This window comes from Saccopteryx bilineata, chromosome 7 (assembly GCF_036850765.1).
Source record: "Saccopteryx bilineata isolate mSacBil1 chromosome 7, mSacBil1_pri_phased_curated, whole genome shotgun sequence".
NCBI lineage: Eukaryota > Metazoa > Chordata > Mammalia > Chiroptera > Emballonuridae > Saccopteryx > Saccopteryx bilineata.
This window is the reverse complement of record NC_089496.1, coordinates 71,192,621-71,217,450: the sequence shown is the minus strand read 5'-3', so window position 1 is coordinate 71,217,450 and position 24,830 is coordinate 71,192,621. Positions and strand designations below refer to the sequence as shown.

The window sequence follows — 24,830 nt, the reverse complement described above, 5'->3', positions numbered from 1 at the left end:
TGGGAAGAAAGTGATGGTTGTTCCACTTCCCTTCCGCTTCCGGCGGAAAAGGGCTCTCTGGGTTTAAAGAGCAGTGCGGGCCACCTTTCCCTGCTGTAACCATGAGGAGTTTCCCTGATACGCGAGAGTTCGAATGAGGTAGAGGACGCTCCTACAAAACGGCAAAAACTTTAATGAAAAGGGTTCACTTGCCAAGAGCCAACCCTTCGCCCCGACAGCCCTGGCCGGCTGTTTCCGCCACGAGGGCGGGAAGGACATCCCCTCTTCTATCCTCTGACAGCGATAGCCCTCGTGTCTTGGGTACGCGGCTTCTCTGGGAAAGACCCCTTGCCGCTGGGATGAGCCGTGGGGCTGCACCTAGGGCTCCAACCCATCACCGAACGATAAATTCAGGCCGAGATTTGAAGGGCGGAGATGAGTGCATCGCCGGCCTTGGCCCCTCTTCCTTCATTTTTTAGTCTTTTCTGATCCGGAAATAATCTTGGGGTATTGAGGAATTCTTAGTGTCTTTGTATTTGTGGCTTTTGCAAACCGAATTCTTGGCCAGAACCTTTCAAACTCAAGTTTAGTGGCAGACTTTTATTGAGCGGTGGTTGATGGCCCTTAGCCCCTTAAGAAACCTGAAGGGGTTCTCAAGCAGAGGTTAAGCGCTGGGATTCCTTCCTGCGTTTACCTGTGGTGGCTGATGTCCAGGAGTGTCCTGGTACTCTGCACCAGGAGTGTAGAGGAAGGGCAGAGGGGTAGGTCCTGGGCCTTGGCTGCTCTGTGTTCAGAGTATACCATACAGAGCAAGATTCATTTGATCCGTGGGCTACTTACCATTTTTTTCTGTTGCAGAAAATAGCCCTGCTTTGAGGTTAAAGAGGATGGCACTGATCCTGCCATGGCTCTGTTTATGGCATCTAGCCTTCTGCTGGCTTGGCCTTCTGCAGTGGAAACATGGGTCCCCTGAGTTGCTACTCAAAACTCTTTCCAACTGTTGCCCAATTACCAACACAGAAGAATGGCATCCTATGTCTCCCTCCAGCATCTTTACCACATTACATTGGAATTAGTGTGTTTACTTGTCCATTTCCCTGTTATGTTTGTTAAGTGCTGGGACTGTATTTCTGCTCTAGTATATAGGAGGAGGTAAATAAATAGGTCCACTGCCTCCCCCATTCCCACACTGCTGGTAATGCCATATTATATTTTGGGAACATCCCAGCTGCAATATTTGTTAGTAGGAATTTACACAAGTCAGAGTGACCAAAGCTAGTTTTGCATACTTACGGCTATTGGACCTGGCTCTGGGAATGGGGGAAAAGCGCCTTCCAGATTTCTTCATTGCCAATGAGTAAGGGCCAGAAGCAGTGGGACCTCTTATCCAGTTGAAGTGCCTGGGCTGTACGTAGCACCGGGAATGATGCAGAAGTGCAGTAGTCATGTTTTGCTGTGGCCCTAAGATCCTGGGGATCAAGTTGGATCCAACTGGATGCAGAAAATGAGGAGGACCCTGCTTTTGGGCGGTCCCTCTCAGGAGGATCAATGGGAAAAGACTCACAGATAGCTCGTCCTGGTGAGATCTAGCCTAGAGGAGAAAAGCAGCCTCTTACCTCATTTCTTGTAAAGCTAGATGGAGTAGTGGAAAAAAGTGAAAAATCTTTTCTAGGCCATAGTCACTAGTTAACCCGTTACTCCTTTGGGGCTCAACAAAAACAAGACCCAATGGCCCTGGCCGATTGGCTCAGTGGTAGAGCGTCGGCCTGGCGCGCAGAAGTCTCTGGTTCGATTCCCTGCCACGGCACACAGGAGAAGCGCCCATCTGCTTCTCCACCCCTCCCCCTCTCCTTCTTCCCGGAGCGGCAGAGCATCGCCCCCTGGTGAGCAGAGCGTCCCCTCCTGGTGGGCGAGCTGGGTGGATCCCGGTCGGGCGCATGCAGGAGTCTGTCTGACTGTCTCTCCCCATTTCTAGCTTCAGAAAAAATACAAAAAAAAAAACAAGACCCAACAGGTTTTGCTACTAGCCCAGGGAATAGTGAATGCAGCAGCTGTTTTGTTGGCCTGACTTTACTCATCTCTCTTTAGAGCCACAGTACTGGCAGTGCTAGGTATAGATTACACAGAAACCACTGAGGGGAATGAGTCAGTCAAAGGTTTGGGATTATTGCCAGACAGGAATATAGAGAACAAGTCTCTGATAAGAAGTTTGGGAGTAGCACTTGGCTGGATGTCATTACTAAAACAAGGGGCTTGGGCACAGATGTAAAATGAACCAACAGACCCTTTCCTGAGGCCCAGCATACACTGCTTTCCCAAGCTCAAGGCCAGATATCATCACATTAGCCTCTTGGGCTGTAGCCACCACCATGTGCCGGTACAGCCCTTAGTCCCTGTTCTTTAGATGCTCTGAAGGGACCCTCACCCCATACTCATGAAGTGTTCTCTTTTCCCTGTGGTTGGACTGCACGATGCTGGTAATCTGTTCTACAATACCCAGGCTTCGGATGAGATTCTCCCTTCGTATCAGGGCCCTTAACCGCTCCAGCTCCTCCTCTTCCACAATTTCTTGAGGTTGCATGGTGTCCAGGTATCCTGTTAGTAGCTACAAGATACATGAGAGGTGCATGCAGAATCTCCAATGATGAGTCCCAAACCATCCACGACGAGGACTGCAGGACTCTTGCCCACTCTACTGCCATCCCTTCCCCGACCGTAGTGCCAGGTTCCCTTTGCTCTCCATTCTCTCTCCGCCTGATCCAAAAGGTCAGATTCAGTGTGTTCATTAAGAACTTATCTCTTCCTAAAACAAGAGGAGGAAAGGACAGCAGAGATTCCTTTCTCTAAGAGGTTCCAACCCATTTTCCTGCAAAAAAACAAGAGCCACAAAGCCCCTGACACCTCTTTCTCCCGGTTCTGGTTCCAGTTCCTGTTCTTGTATGCCAAGCTGGTGGAGAAGCCTGGGAGTCTGGGCCTGCATCGGCTCTTCTCGCCTGCTGATTCTCCCTGGTTCTGCTTGTTTTCCTTTCGCCTTTTAATGTCTAAGATCTGCTGCTCCTGCTTAAGGCAGAGCTCTTGCAGTTGCTGCCTGACAAAATACAGAAGCTTCAGACACTGGAAAACTTGTATTGGGAAGAGGGGGAAGGGAAAATGGGAGTAGGAAGAATAGCAAATTTTGATCTCTTTGGGATAGTGATGGAAGAGGAATATGGGGGAAGATGGGAAACCTACTAAACAATAAGACTGAAGCTCTGGCCAGTTGGCTCAGTGGTAGAGCATTGGTCTGGCGTGTGGATGTCTCGGGTTTGATTCCTGGTCAGGGCACCCAGCGACCATCTGCTCCACCCCTCCCCCTCTCCCTACTCTCTCTCTAGCTCTCTCTTCCTCTCCTACAGTCAAGGCTCCATTGGAGCAAGTTGGCCACGGGCACTGAGGATGGGTCCATGCCCTCGCCTAAGGTGCTAAAATAGCTCAGTTGCTGAGCAATGGTGCAACAGCCCCAAATGGGCAGAGCATCGTCCCATAGGGGGCTTGCTGGGTGAATCCTGGTCAGGGTGCATGTGGGAGTCTGTCTCTCTGCCTCCCCACTTTTCACTTAAGGAAAATTTAAAAACAAAAAACATTAAGACTGATAGAATTTGTAACACCATCCCTCCTTCAAGTGTCTGGAATCCTCTCCACCCTGAAGAGGAGCAATTTACCTTCAGGATTTGCCCCCACCTCAGTGGAGAGAGGAGCATGCAGAGCAAAGTACCTAGCGCATTCCTCTCTGGCCTTGGAAGCCACAGTATCCTGGAAGAGGGAGCCACTGTGCTCGAAGAAGGGGGCATACTTCTGTGTGTCAGGCCCAGGGTAGATCCTCCGGTAGCCCCCAAGGTGGGAATCTTCATAACATTCCTGGTCCAGTAGTGCTGCCTGGGACATCTCAGTTTGTTCTCGCCTATGAAAACCAAGCTCTGGGTGAGTCAGGGGAGGACTCAGAGAATGCTGAGTCAGGAAAGAAAAGCTGGCTCAGGCTCAGAACCTCCTGCTAGCTTCCTGGCCTTTCAGGTCCCTGCCCATGTGGTGAAAGCTGCCAAGCCCATCGTGGTCAGTCTCACCTGTGTGTAGTAATGAAAATAAGTTTGAGCCTGACCAGGTGGTGGCGCAGTGGATAGAGCATCTGACTGGGATGCAGAGGACCCAGGTTCAAGACCCCGAGGTCGCCAGCTTCAGCATGGACTCATCTGGTTTGAGCAAAGCTCACCAGCTTGGACCCAGGGTTGCTGGCTCGAGCAAGGGGTTACTCGGTCTGCTGTAGCCCCACGGTCAAGGCACATGTGAGAAAGCAATCAATGAACAACTAACGATTGATGCTTCTCATCTCTCTCTCCGTTCCTGTCTGTCTGTCCCTATCTAGCCCTCTCTCTGACTCTGTCTCTGTAAAAAAAAAAAAGAAAAGAAAATAGGTTTGACTTCCACATATCTGGACTTCATCTTAAGCGCAACAGGTCCACTCATAAGCTAGCATTCCAAGTTGTCACAATCTTATAGGTTTCTGATTATAGAAAGTTGGGTTTTGGCCCTGGCCGGTTGGCTCAGCGGTAGAGCGTCGGCCTGGCGTGCAGGGGACCCGGGTTCAATTCCCGGCCAGGGCACATAGGAGAAGCGCCCATTTGCTTCTCCACCCTCCCCTCCTTCCTCTCTGTCTCTCTCTTCCCCTCCCGCAGCCGAGGCTCCATTGGAGCAAAAGATGGCCTGGGCGCTGGGGATGGCTCCTTGGCCTCTGCCCCAGGCGCTAGAATGGTTCTGGTCGTGGCAGAGCGATGCCCCGGAGGGGCAGAGTGTCGCCCCCTGGTGGGCAGAGCGCAGCCCCTGGTGGATCCCGGTCGGGCGCATGCGGGAGTCTGTCTGTCTCTTCCCGTTTCCAGCTTCAGAAAAATACAAAAAAAAAAAAAATCGAAAGTTGGGTTTCTAATTACAGAAAATCTATAAGAGCAAAAAAAAGATAAAAACCACCCACTGTCTTATGATGCAGTTAGCATATTGGTTATGAGCATAGACTCTGAGGCAGGACCTCCTGGGTCTGAATCCTGGCTTTGCTACTTACCACCATGCTTCTTAATGTCTTCCTTCCTTCCTTTCTTAAGATGAAAATAGGATCATAAAACAACATTTTTATTGTATTTTTGTTTTGTTTTGTTTTTCCGAAGTTGGAAATGGGGAGGCAGTCAGACAGACTCCCGCATGCGCCCAACCGGGATCCACCTGGCATGCCCACCAGGGGCGGCGCTCTGCCCACCAGGGGGCGATGCTCTACCCCTCCGGGGCGTTGCTCTGCCGCAATCAGAGCCATTCTAGCGCCTGAGGCAGAGGCCACAGAGCCATTATCAGTGTCTGGGCAAACTTGCTCCAATGGAGCCTTGGCTGCGGGAGGGGAGGGAGGGGAAGAGAGAGACAGAGAGGTAAGAGAGGGGGAGGGGTGGAGAAGCAGATGGGTGCTTCTGTGTGCCCTGGCCGGGAATCGAACCCAGGACTCCTGCACGCCAGGCCGACGCTCTACCACTGAGCCAACCGGCCAGAGTCAACAACATTTTTAAATGGTTGCCTAGTATCTAGTGTATGGTTGTACTTTTGTTTATTAAGTCCAGTAGTTGTCAATCTTTTATCTTCATTGAAAGACAATTCATAAAGTCACGTGCACAGTCCAATCTCATGCAAACATACAGGGTATGTACAGTTATACTTCACCTCCATTCACACAAACATTTGAGCACCTACTGTGTGCCAGACCCTCAGGACATCATGGCAAATCAAATACACACTGGCCCTGCATCTTGCAATGCAAGTAGGAAAGAGCAATATTATTGTTAAGAATAACCCTAAATCTACTCCAATTCATTTTTTTTAAGGTTTTTTATTTTTATTTATTTATTTTATTTATTTATTTATTTATTTATTTTTTAAATAAAGAACAAGTAAATTTATTTATTTTACAGAGAGAGAGTGAGTCAGAGAGAGGGATAGACAGGAACAGACAGACAGGAACGGAGAGAGATGAGAAGCATCAATCATCAGTTTTCCATTGCGCGTTGCAACACCTTAGTTGTTCATTGATTGCTTTCTCACATGCGCCCTGACCACGGGCCTTCAGCAGACTGAGTAACCCCTTGTTGGACCCAGTGACCTTTGGTTCAAGCTGGTAGGCTTTTGCTCAAACCAGATGAGCTCGCGCTGAAGCTGGCGACCTTGGGGTCTCGAACCTGGGTCCTCTGCATCCCAGTCCGACGCTCCATCCACTGCGCCACCGCCTGGTCAGGCTTTATTTTTTATTTATTCAATTTTTTACAGAGGAGAGGGAGAGAGAGAGAGAGGAGAGAGAGAGAGGACAGACAGAGAGAGAGAAGGGGGAGGAGCTGGAAGAATCAACTCCCATATGTGCCTTGACCAGGCAAGCCCAGGGTTTCAAACCGGCGACCTCAGCATTTCCAGGTTGACGCTTTATCCACTGGGCCACCACAGGTCAGGCATCCAATTCATTTTTATGTGTCATTAACAAATTGTAATTTACTATCAGCAACGAATTATACCATATTCATCACCCATCTTACAATTAAAACAACAGGGGGTGAACAATACTGATTTAAACTGTCCCCTACTATTGAAGAAAAATATTAGAGTCCATTATCTCATGAGTGCTTCTGCACTCCAACCTCCTTTGTTACTGCTGATCTTTATCCTCTCCCCTTTTGTGTTATACCCTACTATTGAATGACTATAAACAGTTTATGTTTCATGACTATAAACTTTCTCAGGAAGTGGTTTCTACAGGAACTTTGTCAAAACAAAACAAAACAAAACAAAACAGCAACCCAGCTATGCCTGACCAGGTGGTTGCACAGTGGAGAGAGTATTGACCTGGGACGCTGAGGACCCAGGTTTGGAACCCTGAGGTCACCGGCTTGAGCACAGGCTCATCCAGCCGGAGTACAGGGCTCACTAGCTTGAGTGTGGGGTCACAGACTTGAGCGTGGGATCAAAGACATGACTCCATGATTGCTGGTTTGAGTGCAAAGGTCGCTGGCTTGAGCAAGGGGTCACTGGCTCCGGTGGAGCCCTCCCACCCCCGTCAAGGCACATATGAGAAAGCAATCAATGAACAACTAAAGTGCTGCAATGACAAGTTGATGCTTCTTGTGTCTCTCCTTTCCTGTCTATCTGTCCCTGTCTCTCTCTCTTTCTCTAGCTAAAAAAAAAAAAAAAAAAAAGCTAAAAACAAAGTTCCTTACGTGCTAATATGAAATAGCTCAAAAATACATTGCTAAGCAGGGTACAGAAAGTGGGAAAGTTATCTACTATCTGGGTAGTGAAGGGAGAAAGACAATTTGCATAAATGCATGTATGTATGTGCATTAATGTTTGTGAAATAGTATATATGACCCAAGGAACACTGATTGGCTCTAGGGAGGAAAATTATGAATAGCTGGAGGAGAAGTGTAGGAGATTGTAGCTTTTGTACTTTGAACATAACTATCTATGATATGTTATGTATTATCAATGCTAAAAATTGTTTTTTTCTGTTGCCTTTTTTTTGTCTTTATTTTTTTTCTATTTTTTTAATCTTTCATTTTTATTGAATCCAGAGAGAGGGAGGGGGGTAAGGGGGAGAGAGAAGCATCAATCTGTTTCTGTATGTGCCCCAGCCAAGGACCGAACCAGCCACCTCTGCATTGCAGGACAATGCTCCAGCCAAGCGAGCCATCCAGCCAGGGCGCAAAAAATTGTTTTTAATAGCTAATGAGCCCCAGGCTGCCTTCTCCATCTAGAGAAAGACTTATTCTCAGAAAAGGGATAACAAAGAAGAAAACACACAAGTAAACATCGGACGCCTGGAGTACCTGGCTTCTCGTTGCTCTTGGTGGCACTGGAAAAGCCGCTCTTTGACTCGCCGCTTCTCTTCTTCCATCACCTTCCTTTTGTCACAGCCCCGGAGGTTGACAAGGATCAAGGCATCACAGAGGAGTGCATCTTTCACTTCCTGGTCCAGGCGTGAGTCAGTGGTGAAGCTTGGAGAGTGATTTACCTGCCAGGAGGAGTCACTGTCCACCCCTTCCTAGACCAGCTGTGCAGGGGGCGGTCTCCTGCAGGCCCAACAGGAGGGCCTGGGAGAGACATCCCCCTCCAGTGGCCTCAGCCAAGGAGGCTAGATGTTCTGACTTCCAAGGCCACAGGACTATGCCACAGAGATCCCTCTAATACACAGGCTAGTGAGAGCCAACCAGGCAGCCTAACTGTATAGATATGTCCTTAGAGGCAAGGGTTCCTATGGTGAAAGCCAGAGACCACCAAGATTTGACTCAGCAGGTCCAAAGTATAGATATCTTATGCCTTCTGCAGTTCCTACATATCCCAGTGCTGCTGCATCCCCCATTCTCTGCTCTACCACCTGACTGTACACCAATCCTAGGTGTCCTGTTCAAGGAGGCCTTTGGACCTTGGTTTTGCAAAGCCTAGGAGATAATCCTCACCTCCAGCAGCCAGGGCTTCAGCTTGTGGTCCAGTAAGATGTCAAAACCAAGGATCTCAAAACAGGCACAAGTACCTCCATTCAGATACTGGGGAAAACAGCTTCGGTAGTTGTGGCGAAGAACAGAATGGGCTGAGATGATGGTTTTGATGATGATGTCCTCAATGTCCCCCCACATCTTTCCCAGGTCGTAGCTGTGTTCTCGCAGCCAGGCATTGAGCGTCGACAGCTTCCTGTGAGACCCAGTGCTCAGAGGAAGACCAGTTTCTCTGCCAGTAGGGCTGGACTGCAGGCAGGAGGCTCCCCAACACTAACCTAACTCCATGCCTGGGTTCCTTGTGCTTTAAAGGACCGCTAACAGCTTGGAGCAGGGTTTAGTTATCTTGGGGGGGTTGGGGCTGCACTAGGTCAAAGGTCTGTAAAGATTGGGTTTTCCTGAGCAGTCAGCCTACCAAGAGCCAGTGTCAGTTTCAAGGGCTGCTGAGACCAGGGATGTGGGGCAGGGGAGGAAAACAGGGTGAGAAGTACCTCTTACTGCCCACAGCATCGTCCCGGACAAAGTTCTCACTGTGCTTGTTGATAGCATAGTTGGTCAGGTGCATGCAGACTTCATCCTGGGAAGAGAGTGGCCCTGTGGTCTCGGGGCCAGGCAGCTCTCCTCACCAGCCCTCCACTGCTTTTTGAGTACCCACCCCTTTCCAGTCCTGCTCATCTCTTGTCTCTCTTCACCCAAGAACTGTCCTGGCAGCTCCTGGGGGGGAACGTGCGCTGTTCCTCCCTTCCAGCCGGGTACTGAAGCGCTCACCAGCTTCATTCCTTGTTATGGGAGACAAGCTAGCTGCACAACAAACCTCTCTACCTGCTTTTTCAAAAAAAACCCAGGACTTAGCAGTGGAAAGAGAAACAGTGCAGCTCTGCTCCCAGGGCTGCCGCTGGGCCCTTACCAGGTTGCTCTGGCTGGGCTCCACATAGGGCATGGTGGCAAAGCGGGCCAGGCCCTCCTCATACATGAAGATCCGAAGAGGGTCACAGGACGTGAGCAGGACATAGATTCGCATGTCAAACTTGAAGCCATCAATGAGGAAGGGCTGAGAGTGCACAGACCCACCAGGGAAAAATAAATGCTTTGAAGTGCTTACTCTGTATCACACAGGATGAGACATGCTTTAATTTTCAGGATAACCTTATAACATAGTTACTGTTGTTAATACCATTAACAAAGGAGGAAACGAGGAAACGGAGGCACAGAAGGGGTAAGAATGTTGCCAGTGTATAAAGATGAGGAAAAACTCAGATTCAAACCCAGGCACTGAAGCAGGGCTCTAGACGGCATCCATGTTAACAGGGACAGCAGAAAGGGTAGGAGCCTGAAACCGGCCTCCTCCCTGGCTTTGGGAGGGACAGGGTACCCCTGTGCTGGCAGAGGGACCTGCTGGTCCTGAGGCTCCCTTCACCTTGGAGATGTACTGCTGGCAGATCATATGCTCTCCCGGCTTGATATCCCGGGGGTTTCGGGTGACGAAGATGCCGCGGCCCTGACAGCCACTGTCTGGCTTGCAGATAAACGTTCGGTTTTTCCGCTGACGACCACATGCTTGGAAGTCCCCATAGCTGTGTATAGAGAGGGGCTGGTCAGAAGGTTCCTGTGCATCCTAGTTGTCCCAGGGCCCCATGGCGTCCTTCCTGCCCTCCAGTTCTTCCTGGAGCACTCAGTCTCAGAACCCACTTTTCTTTGACCAGCGGGAACTCTCATTCTACTTCCATCCTGAGATAGTCGAGGTCACGAGGCCAGAGTATGGAGGGAGCTGAGATGGCGAGCCCTTTCCTCCCGTGTGTCTCACTCACTCTGCAGGGAGGCACCAGGTCCGCGGGAAGATGTTGTACTCCCAGGGATAGAGTTTCTGCATGCGCTTCAGGTTCCGAGCCAGCAGGTCTTTACGGCAGATTTCTGTCATGCCAGGGAAGTGGTTGATTTTCTGAAATGGAGCCAGTTGGTTATACTACCCACCCCCCAGAGTCAGCGGCTGTTCCTGGGGCCTCGGCATCTCATAAAGTTGTGGACCTCTCCACTGGCAAGGCCAAGGTAGAAGTCAATGGAGGTAAACACTACCTTGTCCTCCAAGGGGAAAACAGAAAGATTCCCTAAGACAGGTGAGAAATCTCTCCTTGGCCTCTCCCCCAAATACACAGAACACCAGGGTTAGGAAATAAGGGTTAGTGAGAAGGGCAAGGCAGGACTTTGGGCCTCCTAGTCACCTTAAAACATCCCTCAGACCACTAAGGACTAGTCTTATAAGAAGAATTGGTGTGTGACGGCACAAAGCAAATGAGAAAAGGAAACCAGGGACCAACCCATGGAATGCATTGTCACAGACCCCTAGAGGGCATGGCATTGCATGGCGGCTGGCTGGAACTCCGCTTCTCTGCCCCGCAGTGTGGGAGGTGGCATCCCACCATGGCTCAATGCTCCCTCACTGGCTTTCCCACTCGCCAGCTGTATGAATCTGAGTCTCTGTGCTCCCTTCCTAACAAAAAGTATCTGCCGCTCAGGTTGTTTTGGAGGGTTTACTGAGGTAAGAATGTGAAGGCACTGTCTGACTCTAGGTCTTTTCCTTGTGGGACAGGTTACAGTCTTTTAACCTGGAGATCCTTTTAAATTATTTTATTGCTAATCACCATTAAGATCCAATTAGAGAATAAGAAAAATACCATGAAGTTATATTCTTCTCATGGACCCTGGTTCCACTTTCTTGACTTTCTTGCAGCCATGAATGGCTCCACACTCACCCTTAGTAGATGTGGGTGCTAGGCTAAGCTGCTTAGAAGGCTGGATCATTCAGTTGGCTCTAAATCTGAATGTCTTCCCTGCTCTGAAAGGCTCACCTGCCCTGGAGGGAGCCCGCTGGGCACACAAGACTCCATGCAAACAGCAGATATTAAGGTAGGATGTGCCCAGCAGACATCTCCTCAGATAAAAGAAATTCCAGAGACTCAAGAGGAGAGCAGAATTCCCTGGCCCTGGTCTTTCCTACTTTGCACAGGGCTCCAGCCGTGGAGCAACAGCCTCGGGTGCCTGGACAGAAGGGTGGAAGTAGTCATTCTGGGACCACAGCCCCTTTAGGATCTTGGGTCAGGAGGTTGTACCTGAAACCTCTTCATGTCCATGACTCGTTCCAGTGAGACAGAGTAGTCTGTCCAGTACACATTCCACTCTTCGTCTTCCCCCACCTCCTTTAGGCCACACATTTGGGCTGCCCGACGCACTGAGGAGAGAGGGAGGTCAGTGGTGCCAACCTGGGCACTGACAACAGCCTTAGAACTGTATGTAGGTTGGATAAGGAACAGCCCTGACTGTAGAGCAGGTTCTTACCTCTACTCTGCACTTCAGCTGCCATGTGACAACTTCAAGTTTATGAAGCTGTAAGGGCCCTTCCAAAATCTGTGACAGAAAAAACTAGAGCCTGGCTCTCTACTCCTGTTATTCTCTCTCTCAATTAGGATAGTTTCTGGCCTGCAGAGCTGACCTTTGGCAGGGGTCACACAGGCACCTCACATCTAGGTGACCCCTTGCACAGATAACAGTAAGGAAAAGAGAAGAGGAAGAGATGGCCAACCTTGTTGGTGTCTTTCTTCTCTTTTTTTTAATAAAGATTTTATTTATTCATTATAGAGAGGGGAGAGAAAGAGAGAAGGGGGGAGGAGCACGAAGCATCAACTCCCATATGTGCCTTGACCAGGCAAGCCAGGGTTTTGAACCGGCAACCTTAGCGTTTCCAGGTTGACGCTTTATCCACTGCGCTGCCACAGGTCAGTCGTTGGTGTCTTTCTTTCTTTTCCTCCCCCTGCTCCCATTCTCTTGTCTCTTCTCACTCTAGCCTCTGCCTGTTTCTCTTTTTTATTTTTTAAAATAATTCTTTTACTTTTTATTTATTTATTTTTTGTATTTTTCCGAAGCTGGAAACGGGGAGACAGTCAGACAGACTCCCGCATGCACCCGACCGGGATCCACCCGGCACGCCCACCAGGGGCAACGCTCTGCCCACCAGGGGGCGATGCTCTGCCCCTCCGGGGCGTTGCTCCGTTGCGACCAAAGCCACTCTAGCACCTGGGGCAGAGGCCAAGGAGCCATCCCCAGCGCCCGGGCTATCTTTGCTCCAATGGAGCCTCAGCTGCGGGAGGGGAAGAGAGAGACAGAGAGGAAGGAGAGGGGGAGGGGTGGAGAAGCAGATGGGCGCCTCTCCTGTGTGCCCTGGCCGGGAGTCGAACCCGGGACTTCTGCACGCCAGGCCGATGCTCTACCACTGAGCCAACTGGCCAGGGCCTTATTTTTTACCTTTTATTTATTCAGTTTTTTAGAGAGAGGAGACACAGAGAGAGAAAGAGACAGAGAGAGGAAAGAGATAGAAAGAACAGAGGGAGGAGCAGGAAGCATCAACTCCCATATGTGCCTTGACCAGGCAAGCCTGGGGTTTCGAACCGGCAACCTCAGTGTTCCAGGTCGACACTTTTACCCACTGCTCCACCACAGGTCAGGCTGTTTCTCTTTTTTAAATTGAATTTTATTGGGATAACACTGGTTAACATAATTATATAGGTTTCAGGTGCCCAATTCTATAACACATCTCTGTACACTATATGGTATTGTATGTTCACCCCCCCATTAAAAATATTATATATATTTTCATTAGTTTCCAGAATTGTCCACAACAATCATATTTCACAATCTTATTTTGGGTTGGATATTATGTATCTACCTACTGTATTAAATTATACTCATTGTATACCTTTGGATTGTTTCATAACAATCTCTCTGTTCCTTTTTAAAATTATTATTATTTTTAAATTTTCTTAGTGAGAGAGACAGACAGACAGGAAGCCAACGAAACCTGAGTCCACAGCATCCCAGGTCAACACTCTATCCACTCTATTCATCAGACATCTTTTTTTTTTTTTAATTAAATGTATTGGGTAGTGATTTTCTTTAAAAATTGCTGCAGCCACCTCAAGAGCTTTCTTGAAAAAATGTTTTTAACCTGGTCTCATCTCATCTCTGATAAAAACCAAAAAGGGTGGAGTAGCCTGACCAGGCAGTGGCACAGTGGACAGAGAGTAGACCTGGGACATTGAGGACCTAAGTAAAAAATCCCAAGGTAGCTGGCTTGAACATGAGCTCATCTGGCTTGAGAGCAGGTTCACCAGCTTAAGCGCAGGGCCACTGGCTTGAGCATGGGATCATAGACATGATTCCATGGTCGCCAGCTTGAGCCCAAAGGTCACTGGCTTGAGCAAGGGGTCACTGGCTGAGCAGGAGCCCCTGGTCAAGGCACATATGAAAAAGCAATCAATGAACAACTAAAGTGCCACAACAAGTTGATGCTTCTCGTCTCTCTCCCCTCCTGTTTGTCCCTGTCTGTCCCTCTCTTAGCTCACTAAAATCTAAAAAAAAAAAAAAAAAAAAAAAAAGTGGGGAAATGATGACCTTCAGTCATTTTTCTTTCTTGTTAGCTGAGAAGATTCCCACCCTACCACTGAGACTAACTGAAACAGTGATGTCTCTGCTGCCAGTGGCTGAGCCAGGGGGACTCAGTACAGGCTGGGAGCCTGACTGGGGAACCCCCAGAGTACACATGAGAGCAGATGCTGCCCTCTTATGTGCAGTGGTGTGAGTGACGAGCCGGTGCTTACCACTTTCATATCTGCAATTGGTCAGGTTGATGGCCAGGACTCTGAAATGGAGGAATAGAAGAAATCAGGCACCAAAAAAAAAAAAATCAGGCACAATGGGAGAGAAGGGCAGACCTTGGGCGGCCAGGCGCCCCAGTGAGGAGACACCCAACAAATTCACAATGCAATTCATTTTCCCCAGAAGCCACTTCAGGACCAGGATGATATAATCATGCTGGAATTCTACACTAGGTCAGTTCAAATGGTTCTTTATTTTTGTTGTACCAAAAGGTTAATGATACTCCAGGACTCCTGTCATGCTTCCCAGGCTACAGGGAAGAGCTTGGATCCCAGCCTAACTGCAAAAAGAGGCTAGGTGGTGACTCTGGAGCTGGGCAGGTGAGGGGGTACAGTTACCTGCATTTCCTCTTCGTTTTTCTTCTCCCAACCTTTAAGTCACCTAAGTCAGCTGGGGCTGTGACCTTTTCCGGAATTTTTGTGGCTACAATGGATAAGGCAACTCCATTCCCAAATGCCTTACAGTCATGCTTTGAGCGTGTCTGCAGAGAAGGGTTAGGTGGGATGGTAACTTTTCCCATATCACACTCCTCCTCGGATTCCTCTTCTTCAACACAGTCATCCTCTGATTCACTGGTCTTACAGGTACTTGGATCCATCCTTTAGATTCTGGGGGCAGGAATAGGAATGAAAGATAATCAGGCTTCCCTCCAGGCCTGGAAGGCCGGCAGGAATCCACCCTAATGACCTTCCTGGTGTTATAGGGAATGAATGTCACTGCTCCTCCAGAACAATTCCACCGCAAAACAGCCTGTTTCCAAGTAGGATGCCAGTCTTGGGATGCCCATGATATGTAAGTCATTCAAGATCACACCTGACACAACACATTGGGATGCAACAGGAGCTGGACAGAGCTGGCAAGGACCATGATCATAGCTTTTTTGTTTCTGAATGGGAAGGGGAATGGCTGAAGAATGGGGGCTTCGTTTTTAAAATGGCACAAAATCAAAAGGCCCCTAGGCCAGCCTTTTGCTCGTCCCATGAGTGTTTTTCCACGTGTACACACTGGGGCCAGGTGCCCACTAGCTAAGACCCGTTAGGCTCTGACCACAGAGAAGGAGCCCTCTCTGAACTCTGTCCATCCGAAGTTCCGAGGAGAGTGGAGGGACTGCTGTGGAGGTACTGCAGGGTCCGCCCCTAGAGGCCTGGTACTGGATTCAGCTCACGTCCTCCCTTTCTGGGCGTTGCTGGGCCTCCGGGACCGCCTCCTTGTTCCTTCTACAAGACTTGCTGTGCCCCCTGATCGCAAGGGGGAGCCCGCTACCCACGGGATTCACTCTTCGCAGTGAAATCCGGTGGCGGCGGCAGCGGCTGCGGCACACTTCTTTCCGCCAGCCGGCTGCCACCGCCCACCGTCGCCATGAACACGAAGGCGACGCCCTTCGGAGAAGAGTTCTGGGGCGTGGCCTCCTGGGAACCACACCCACTCAGTCTTTTCCTGGAGCAGCGGACAAGCATTATGGGACTTGTAGTCCTTCTGCTTCCACGATATTTCGCTCAACCCCACTCCCACTCTTTCTTTCTTTTTTTTTTTTTTTTTTTTAATTTTTCTGAAGCTGGAAACAGGGAGAGACAGTCAGACAGACTCCCGCATGCGCCCGACCGGGATCCACCCGGCACGCCCACCAGGGGCCACGCTCTGTCCACCAGGGGGCGATGCTCTGCCCATCCTGGGTGTCGCCATGTTGCGACCAGAGCCACTCTAGCGCCTGGGGCAGAGGCCACAGAGCCATCCCCAGCGCCCGGGCCATCTTTGCTCCAATGGAGCCTTGGCTGCGGGAGGGGAAGAGAGAGACAGAGAGGAAGGCGCGGCGGAGGGGTGGAGAAGCAAATGGGCGCTTCTCCTGTGTGCCCTGGCCGGGAATCGAACCCGGGTCCTCCGCACGCTAGGCCGACGCTCTACCGCTGAGCCAACCGGCCAGGGCTCCCACTCTTTCTTGAACCTGCAAGCAAAGTCCGGAATTTGGCCAACTCTGTTCGGGAGACGCATCTTCAAGTCTTTCTTTCTTTCTTTTTTTTAAAGGGAGGCAGATAGGGACAGACAAGAAGGGAGAGAGATGAGAAGCATCAACTTGTGGCACTTTAGTGTTGTTTATTGATTGCTTTCTCTCATGTGCCTTGATCCAAGGGCTCCAGACGAGCCAGTGGCCCTTTGTTCAAGCCAGCGACTTTGGGCTTCAAGCCAGCAACCATGGGGTCATGTCTATGATCCTATGCTCAAGCCAACGACTCCATGCTCAAGCTAGTGAGGCCGTGCTCAAGCCAGTGATCTCAGGGTTTCAAACCTGGGTCCTCAAGTGTCCCTCAGTGTCCCAGGCTGTTGCTCTATATACTGCACAGGCTAGTCTTTCTTACATTTTTTTTTAACAGGGACAGAGAGAGAGAGTGATAGACAGGGACAGACAGAACGAGAGAGATGAGAAGCATCAATCATCAGTTTTTCGTTGCGAGACCTTAGTTGTTGATTGCTTTCTCATATGTGCCTTGACTGTGGGCCTTCAGCACCGAGTAACCCCTTGTTCGAGCCGGTGACCTTTGGTCCCAGCTGGTGAGCTTTGCTCAATACAGATGAGCCTGCGCTCAAGCTGGCGACCTCGAGGTCTCGAACCTGGGTCCTCTGCATTCCAGTCCGACGCTCTATCACTGCGCCACTGCCTGGTCAGGCTTTCTTACATTTTTTAAATAGCCAAGCGTGAACAGTTTCTCCATTTGGGAGGGACACCTGTGACTAGGACATGTGCCCTCAAGGTGCTCAGCCTGATGGCCTGAGCCTGTTCCACTAAGGTATAACTCAGTGGTGGGATTCAGCTAGTTTCCACTGGTTCAGAAAAACTGATACCTAATTTTTTTGTTGGGTTCAACAAACCAGTTGTTAAAATGGCACTTGTAATCTGGGTTCTGAGGTGGACGCCTGGGCAGCTGCACAATGTGGAAATCACAAATTTACACTCTTTTTATTATTATTATTTTTTACAGGGACACTGATGCTTCCCACTCCTCCCCCATCCCTCACCTTTCTCCTCTCTAAAATCAATTTTTATTTTATTTTATTTTTTTTACAGAGACAGAGTCAGAGAGAGGGATAGATAGGGACAGACAGGAACAGAGAGAGATGAGAAGCATTAATCAGTTTTTCATTGCAACATCTTAGTTGTTCATTGATTGCTTTCTCATATGTGCCTAGACCGCGGGCCTTCAGCAGACCAAGTAACCCCATTGCTCGAGCCAGCGACCTTGGGTCCAAGCTGGTGAGCTTTTTGCTCAAGCCAGATGAGCCCACACTCAAGCTGGCGACCTCGGGGTCTCGAACCTGGTTCCTTCCGCATCCCAGTCCAACGCTCTATCCACTGTGCCACCGCCTGGTTAGGCTACACTCCTCTTTTTTAATGTTCATCTGCGCAATGGCGTATTCTTTTTTTTTTTTCTTTCTTTCCATTTTCCTGAAGCTGGAAACAGGGAGAGACAGTCAGACAGACTCCCGCATGCGCCCGACCGGGATCCACCCGGCACGCCCACCAGGGGCCACGCTCTGCCCACCAGGGGGCGATGCTCTGCCCATCCTGGGCGTCGCCATATTGCGACCAGAGCCACTCTAGCGCCTGAGGCAGAGGCCACAGAGCCATCCCCAGCGCCCGGGCCATCTTTGCTCCAATGGAGCCTTGGCTGCGGGAGGGGAAGAGAAAGAGAGGAAAGCGCGGCGGAGGGGTGGAGAAGCAAATGGGCGCTTCTCCTGTGTGCCCTGGCCGGGAATCAAACCCGGGTCCTCCGCACGCTAGGCTGACGCTCTACCGCTGAGCCAACCGGCCAGGGCCCGCAATGGCGTATTCTAAGCATCCATATTAATGTTCACTTCATCCACAGGTGAAAAAAATTGCAAGTGAGGATGCCAAACAAGAAACAATATGGAAATATCTTAAATAATAGTTTTGTTTTTTGCCAGGTATTCCTTTTTTTTGTTTTGTTTTTTTTAAGATTTTTATTTATTCATTATAGAGAGGAGAGAGAGAGAGAAGGGGGGAGGAGCAGGAAGCATCAACTCCCATATGTGCCTTGACCAGGCAAGCCCAGGGTTTTGAACCGGCAACCTCAGCGTTTCCAGGTTGACGCTTTACCCACTGCACCAGCTTGAGCATGGGCTCACCTGCTTTGAGCAAGGCTCACCAACTTAAGCCCAAGGCCGCTGGCTTGAGCAAAGGGTCACTTGCTCTGCTGTAGCCCCCTGGTCAAGGCACATATAAGAAAGCAAACAATGAACAACTAAGGTGCCGCAACTGCACCACCACAGGTCAGGCTATTCCTTATTTTTTCATTAATATTTTAAAACTCTTTCTTATAACATAATCCAGTTTTGTATACCTCATTTATTGTTCTTATTTAAGTACTAAATGCATGAAATAATAAACTACCTTTCAGTATATTGTCTTTTTATACTTAAAACCATCATTAGGGTAGAGAACCGGTTGTTAAATTATTTGAATCCCACCACTGGAATAACTGCCTTATCAGACTGCTCCTTCACTGTCTTCCTGATGTCCATCTACTTTATCTGAATTCTGATGGCCACTTCCACAAAACTCAGCTCACCTTATTACTTTAAGATTATCCCATGTGGTTCAATCCAGGGGACACTAAACATATCCTTCAAAAGACATGGACAGCCTGACCAGGTGGTGGCGCAGTGGATAGTGTCGGACTGGGATGCAGAGGACCCAGGTTCGAGACCCCGAGGTCGCCAGCCTGAGCATAGGTTCATCTAGTTTGAGCAAAGCTCACCAGCTTGGACCCAAGGTTGCTGGCTTAAACAAGGGGTTACTCGGGCTGCTGTAGCCCCACGGTCAAGGCACATATGAGAAAGCAATCAATGAACAACTAAAGTGCCACAGCAAAGAACTGATGCTTCTCATCTCTCTCCCTTCCTGTTCGTCTATCCCTCTCTCTGATTCTCTCTCTGTCAAAAAAAAGAGTAAAAAAACAAAAACAATAAAGACATAGACATTTTCTGATTCACAGACTTCTCCATTTTTCTTGAGTATATGATACTTTCAATTACTCCTTTAAATGCTTTGGAGTTTTTTGGCTTCCAGGACACTCATTTTTCTCACTCTTTTGACAAACATTTAGTGTTCTAGGCACTGTTCTGGGACCTGAACCATCATCGTTTCTTGCCTGAATCACCAACATTCAGCAACTTCTTAATTGGACTCTCTGATTCTATTCATCCATCCATCCATCTATCCAATACAGGTAAAGTATTCTTCTAAAAATGCAAATTTTACTCCCCCATTGAAAACTCTTCAAGGCTTCCCATTAGATCAAATCCAAAACCTCTTAGTATAGAAGACCCTTCATCAAAAAGCAATCAAATAGGCCCAGGTCAGGTAGCTCAGTTGGTTAGAGCGTCATCCTGATACACCAAGGTTGTGGGTTCAATCCCCGTCAGGGAATATACAAGAATCAACAAATAAATGCAATCAATATTTCTCTCTCTCCCTAAATAAAAAACTTTAAAAAGCAACAAAGAGGTGGAAAGGCCTGAGCCCTTCCTACCACTCTCAAAACCCAAGCTCTGAAAACAAAGGGTCCCCTAGGTGTTCCATCCTCAAGCTTAGAAAACGTCCTTCTAAATCCCATTCTTGAGAACTCACAAAGTATATAAATAGCTGAAAAGTATCACCATAAAGAAAACCTACTGCCTGACCAGGCAGTGGCAGAGTGGATAGAGCGTCGGACTGGGACACGGAGGACCCAGGTTTTAAGCTCCGAGGTCAACAGCTTGAGCACGGGCTCATCTGCTTTGAGCAAGGCTCACCAACTTAAGCCCAAGGCCGCTGGCTTGAGCAAAGGGTCACTCGCTCTGCTGTAGCCCCCTGGTCAAGGCACATATAAGAAAGCAAACAGTGAACAACTAAGGTGCTGCAACAAAGAATTGATGCTTCTCATCTCTCTCCCTTTTGTCTGTCTCTATCTGTCCCTCTCTCTGTCTCTGTCACAGAAAAAAAAAAAATCTTTTTTTAATTTAAAAAAACAAAACAAAAATCCCACAAGAAAACCTACTGACTTTTCCCTCTTTTTTTTTGAAAAACTTATTTGGGCCAGAGAAGGCTTTGCTCTGAACATCAGTCCTAGGGAATAAGTGAGAAAATCCTGGTATTTGGGCTCATCACCTTGGACACAAAATCTACTTTGTTATAATGGTAAACTGCATACCCTTCAGAAAGTGAAAAGCAAAACAAAGTGGAGCTTGTGCAGAGGGCTGCAGAAAGAGGCATTAAGCTGAAATAACTGAGATGTGTCAAAAACATTAGGGTGACTAAAAATTTTTGGAAGAAATTTAAGTGTTCAATGTATGATATAAACATAAACATTATATGTAAGTTACCATGTTTTTCTGACATGGGTTCTAGTACATATTCTGCCTTATCCCAATGAGACTATATCTTTTGAGATGAAAACCTCTAAAATTCTATATAAAAGCTTCATAGAGACCTGGGCATACAGAGCCAACCACCTTGGGGTCTGAGCTGCAGCTCAGGGCTAGTGAACTATTAAGTGGAGCACCACCGCCTGACCAGGCGGTGGCGCAGTGGATAGAGCGTGGGACTGGGATGCGGAAGGACCCAGGTTCAAGACCCTGAGGTTGCCAGCTTGAGTGCAGGTTCATCTGGCTTAAGCAAAGCTCATCAGCTTAGACCCAAGGTTGCTGGCTCAAACAAGGGGTTACTCGGTCTGCTGAAGGCCCGCGGTCAAGGCACATATGAGAAAGCAATCAATAAACAACTAAGGTGTTGCAATGAAAAACTGATGATTGATGCTTCTCATCTCTCTCTGTTCCTGTCTATCTGTCCCCACCTATCCCTCTCTCTTTAAAAAAAAAAGAAAAGAAAAGAGTACCACTGTGACAGGTGCCAGTACCTGGAGAGGCAGTCACAAGTGCTGTGTCCCAGTTCAGCTTCTGGCTCTGACCACATGTGCTGCAGTCCCAACTCCACTACTGATGAGCTGTGTAACCTTGGACAAATCACTAAACCTCTGTCCACCTCCATCTCTTTGTCTGTTAAATGGGGGAATTAAGAGAACCTGTACCTTTAAAGTGGTGAGGACCACTTGCTTTCGCACCATATGGAGTATGTGAAGAACACTTGGCTCAGTGTTGGGCTGGAGGAAAGTTCAAGGTGGCCAGGCAGATGAAGAATGTGCTATAAAGCGGGCATATGGATGGAGTAGGGCCCAATGCAGAGAAGAGATGAAGACATAAAACTCAATGGTAGGCAAAGGGGGATCAAGCAGAGGGATAAGACTGGAGGAAGTGGGGCACCATGCCAGAGGCACATAAACTATCACTTTTCTAAGACTTGATATGAAAGGAAGCAAAAAGTCCATAAATGAAGCCAGGAGTATATAGCTCTTGTGCATGCCCACTTCTCAACAACAGGTTTAACATTCCTGGGGCTTGTCCAAGAAGGAAGGTGAGAAGCAGCAGCTACAACTATGAGGGCTCATTCCTTCAATTTATTCCAAGGTTTCTCATCTTTACAAAGACCATTATTATCAGTTCTTAGTCCTTCATCTTGGGCTGAAACAGGTGAGAAGGCAGTCATGAAAATGCCCAAGTGACCGTTATGAGCAGCTCTCTCAAAGGGGACATAATATCAGTCAGAAAAATAAATACTTCCAGAAGGATCACTGTTCCTCCCGAGCTGTCAAAGCCACCAGTGCTGCCTGCACCTCTGCTGCCTGGGCTGGGGGTAGCAGAGAGTCTTGAATGAGGGCCAGAGCTGCTGCCTCCGTCAGATTGCCGAAGTCCTGGGACGTTTTGACAGGGAAGTGTCCGGCCAGCTCACAGAGGGCAACATTGAACGCTTCTTGTTCCTTTATCCCAAAGCTGGACTTCCGGGCCCAGAGAATCACCCGGACCCCCATAAGGGCTGAGGTAGGTGAAGTCTTTCCAGGTGGGGCTCCCCGGGTCACAAACAAATTATGCGCAATCTCATGGTCAGTCAGGTAATCAGTGGCTCGACATACCCTGTTTATCAAGGCTTCCAGGTCAGGTCCTGGTCTGCTGCTGTAAAAGAGGAAGCCAGGAGCTGGGCCAGCCTGGAGCAGGTGCAAACGGCCTGCAGCATCGAGGGGCTCACTTGGTGCCCCTTCCACAGGCAGTCTGTGGGCCAGGTAATAGCCGTGCAGATGGAGGTGGTTCACTGAGGCCAAGCCACCGAGGCTGTTGAAGCCAACGCGAAAGCCTGGGTGTGCGCTCAGCAGCACAGCCTCCAGTCCGGCCCGCAGTGCACCTGGCAGCAGGCGCTGGGGGAGGCCCCGGGCAGGCTCAGGCACCAGCAGCACATGGCCCCACTCCAGGGGGCTGACGTTGATCATCACGAGGATATCCTCTTGCTGGACAACACCTGGGAGATCGGGCTCCTGGCGCAAATGGAAGAGGACTTCTCCTGGCCGGATTTTGTTGAAGTTAAACTGTTCAGGGTCAAATGCCTGCCTCACACTCCTGATGTTCTGGGGGCGCCGCCTCTGTACCCCTCGCTCCACATTCAGCTGAGCCACAAAACCCACAGCCCCAGGGAGGGTTTGGGTCTGCAGCTCCCCCAGACAGTAGCGGAACAGCCCCAGCTCCATCCGTTGCCTCCAGGCAGAGCAGAGTGCGGAGTCAAAACGAGACAGAGGCAGCATGTCTGGGAGGCTGGGTGCATTCTTGGGCCACTGAACCCCTTCCCACTTGAGTTCCTTCTGTCCATAGACAAAGTCAGGAATGCTGTGCTCTTCCCAGTCATCCTTGTTTGAAGGTAGCAAATAGGAAGTTTCATTTAAATCATGTGAAACAGCCATGGGGTCCACCTGAAACAATCAGAAGAGTAGAAAAACCACATGATGCTACCCCATTTCCAGAGCTTTTATTTATTTTTATTTTCAAGTAACTTTTACTTGCTCTTTTTTTTTTTTTCATTTTTCTGAAGCTGGAAACAGGGAGAGACAGACAGACTCCCGCATGCGCCCGACCGGGATCCACCCGGCACGCCCACCAGGGGGCGACGCTCTGCCCACCAGGGGGCGATGCTCTGCCCATCCTGGGCATCGCCATGTTGCGACCCTCCTGGGTGTCGCCATATTGCGACCAGAGCCACTCTAGCGCCTGGGGCAGAGGCAAAGGAGCCATCCCCAGCGCCCGGGCCATCTTTTGCTCCAATGGAGCCTTGGCTGCGGGAGGGGAAGAGAGAGACAGAGAGGAAGGTGCGGCGGAGGGGTGGAGAAGCAAATGGGCGCTTCTCCTATGTGCCCTGGCCGGGAATCGAACCCGGGTCCTCCGCACGCTAGGCCGATTACTTGCTCTTTTGATTAAAAAATAATATATACCTTTGGTAAAATATTTTGAGAACACTGATATCACTCATAATCCTATCACCTGTAGATCAGCATACATTTTTGTTGAATTATAAACATATACTAAATTTTTTTCTTTGTAAAAATTATTTACATTAGGTAAACTTTTTAAAAAATTTTTATTTGTTGATTTCAGTGAGAGAGGAAGGGAGGGAGAGAGGGAGAGATGGAGGGAGGGAGGGAGAGAGGGAGAGAGGGAGGGAGGGAGAGACAGAGAGAGGAACATTGATCTGTTCCTGTGTGTGCCCTGATCAGGGATTGAATTGGCAACCTCTGCACTTTTGGATCATGCTGCAAACAACCTGAGCTATCCAGCGAGGGCTAGGTAAACTTTCTTAATGAAGAAAAAGTAGGCCCTGCCGGTTGGCTCAGTGGTAGAGCGTTGGCCTGGCGTGCAGGAGTCCCAGGTTCGATTCCCGGCCAGGGCACACAGGAGAAGCGCCCATCTGCTTCTCCACCCCTCCCCCTCTCCTTCCTCTCTGTCTCTCTCTTCTCCTCCTGCAGCCAAGGCTCCATTGGAGCAAAGTTGGCCTGGGCGCTGAGGATGTCTCCATGGCCTCTGCCTCAGGTACTAGAATGGCTCTGGTCACAACAGATCAACGCCCCAGATGGGCAGAGCATCGGCCCCTGGTGGGCATGCCGGGTGGATCCCAGTCGGGCGCATGCGGGAGTCTGTCTGACTGCCTCCCCGTTTCCAAATTCAGAAAAAAAAAGTAAAAACAAAATACAACCCTTATTCTAATGTCCAGGGGAAAAAAAAATTACAATTTACATTTGGCATCTTCCTTTTTTTCTTCTTTAAATATTTTTTTGGAGGGGAATGGACGCCATACTTCTCAATTAAGAGAAACATTTTTATCATTACAGATTAGAGATTTTTTTTACACTTATCATTACATTAATTCATAGGGTATGGGTTCTAGCAGCTCAGTGTCCTTTCCATAGGTTCTCATAGTGTGCTTCTCTGGGTGGAGCAGGCTGCTGCTTCCATTGGACCCAAGTACCTTTCTCTTTGGCTTCATTCTTTTTCTGATCATTTTCCTTCACACATTTCAGAAAGCTATTTCGGCCCTTAAGAGTATTTAGTATGCTCAATACATATATTAATTCTCATGACAAAAATCTTGCCCTTGCCTGGCCTGTGCTGGCGCAGTGGATAGAGCGTCCATCTGGAATGCTAAGGTTGCCAGTTCAAAGCCCTGGGTTTGCCTGG

The 24,830-nt window shown here is 49.1% G+C and overlaps 2 protein-coding genes and 1 pseudogene across 8 annotated transcripts in view; all 3 read right to left on the bottom strand.

The window, feature by feature from the left end:
* Positions 1–10: 10 nt before the first annotated feature.
* TTLL13 (tubulin tyrosine ligase like 13) lies at positions 11–21,399 on the bottom strand. Of its 3 annotated transcripts, XM_066240114.1 has the most exons (16): positions 21,311–21,399; positions 14,567–14,836; positions 14,171–14,211; positions 11,630–11,748; positions 10,331–10,461; positions 9,940–10,096; positions 9,430–9,573; positions 9,014–9,099; positions 8,487–8,718; positions 7,857–8,041; positions 3,734–3,919; positions 2,881–3,067; positions 2,405–2,584; positions 1,544–1,570; positions 1,273–1,448; positions 849–926 (listed from the first exon to the last, which is right to left on the bottom strand). In XM_066240114.1, the coding sequence occupies exons 2-15, from the start codon at positions 14,824–14,826 to the stop codon at positions 1,275–1,277; spliced, it is 2,109 nt and encodes a 702-aa protein (XP_066096211.1). In that variant the 5' UTR covers positions 14,827–14,836; positions 21,311–21,399; the 3' UTR covers positions 849–926; positions 1,273–1,274. The 3 variants fall into 3 exon arrangements, with proteins under 3 accessions (XP_066096210.1, XP_066096211.1, XP_066096212.1); XM_066240113.1 differs by having other exon boundaries at positions 11–926; positions 1,273–1,570; XM_066240115.1 differs by lacking the exons at positions 849–926; positions 1,273–1,448 and having other exon boundaries at positions 1,456–1,570; positions 2,476–2,584.
* Positions 21,321–24,830, bottom strand: part of GDPGP1 (GDP-D-glucose phosphorylase 1) — a 16,198-nt gene continuing 12,688 nt past the window's right edge. For all 5 annotated transcript variants that reach the window (XM_066240121.1, XM_066240118.1, XM_066240117.1 and 2 more), the window contains exon 3: positions 21,321–23,074. In XM_066240121.1, the coding sequence (XP_066096218.1) occupies positions 21,908–23,065 (1,158 nt within the window). In that variant the 5' untranslated portion in view covers positions 23,066–23,074 and the 3' untranslated portion in view covers positions 21,321–21,907. The remainder of the gene's footprint in view (positions 23,075–24,830) is intronic.
* Positions 24,511–24,830, bottom strand: part of LOC136311157 (large ribosomal subunit protein eL21-like) — an 11,430-nt pseudogene continuing 11,110 nt past the window's right edge.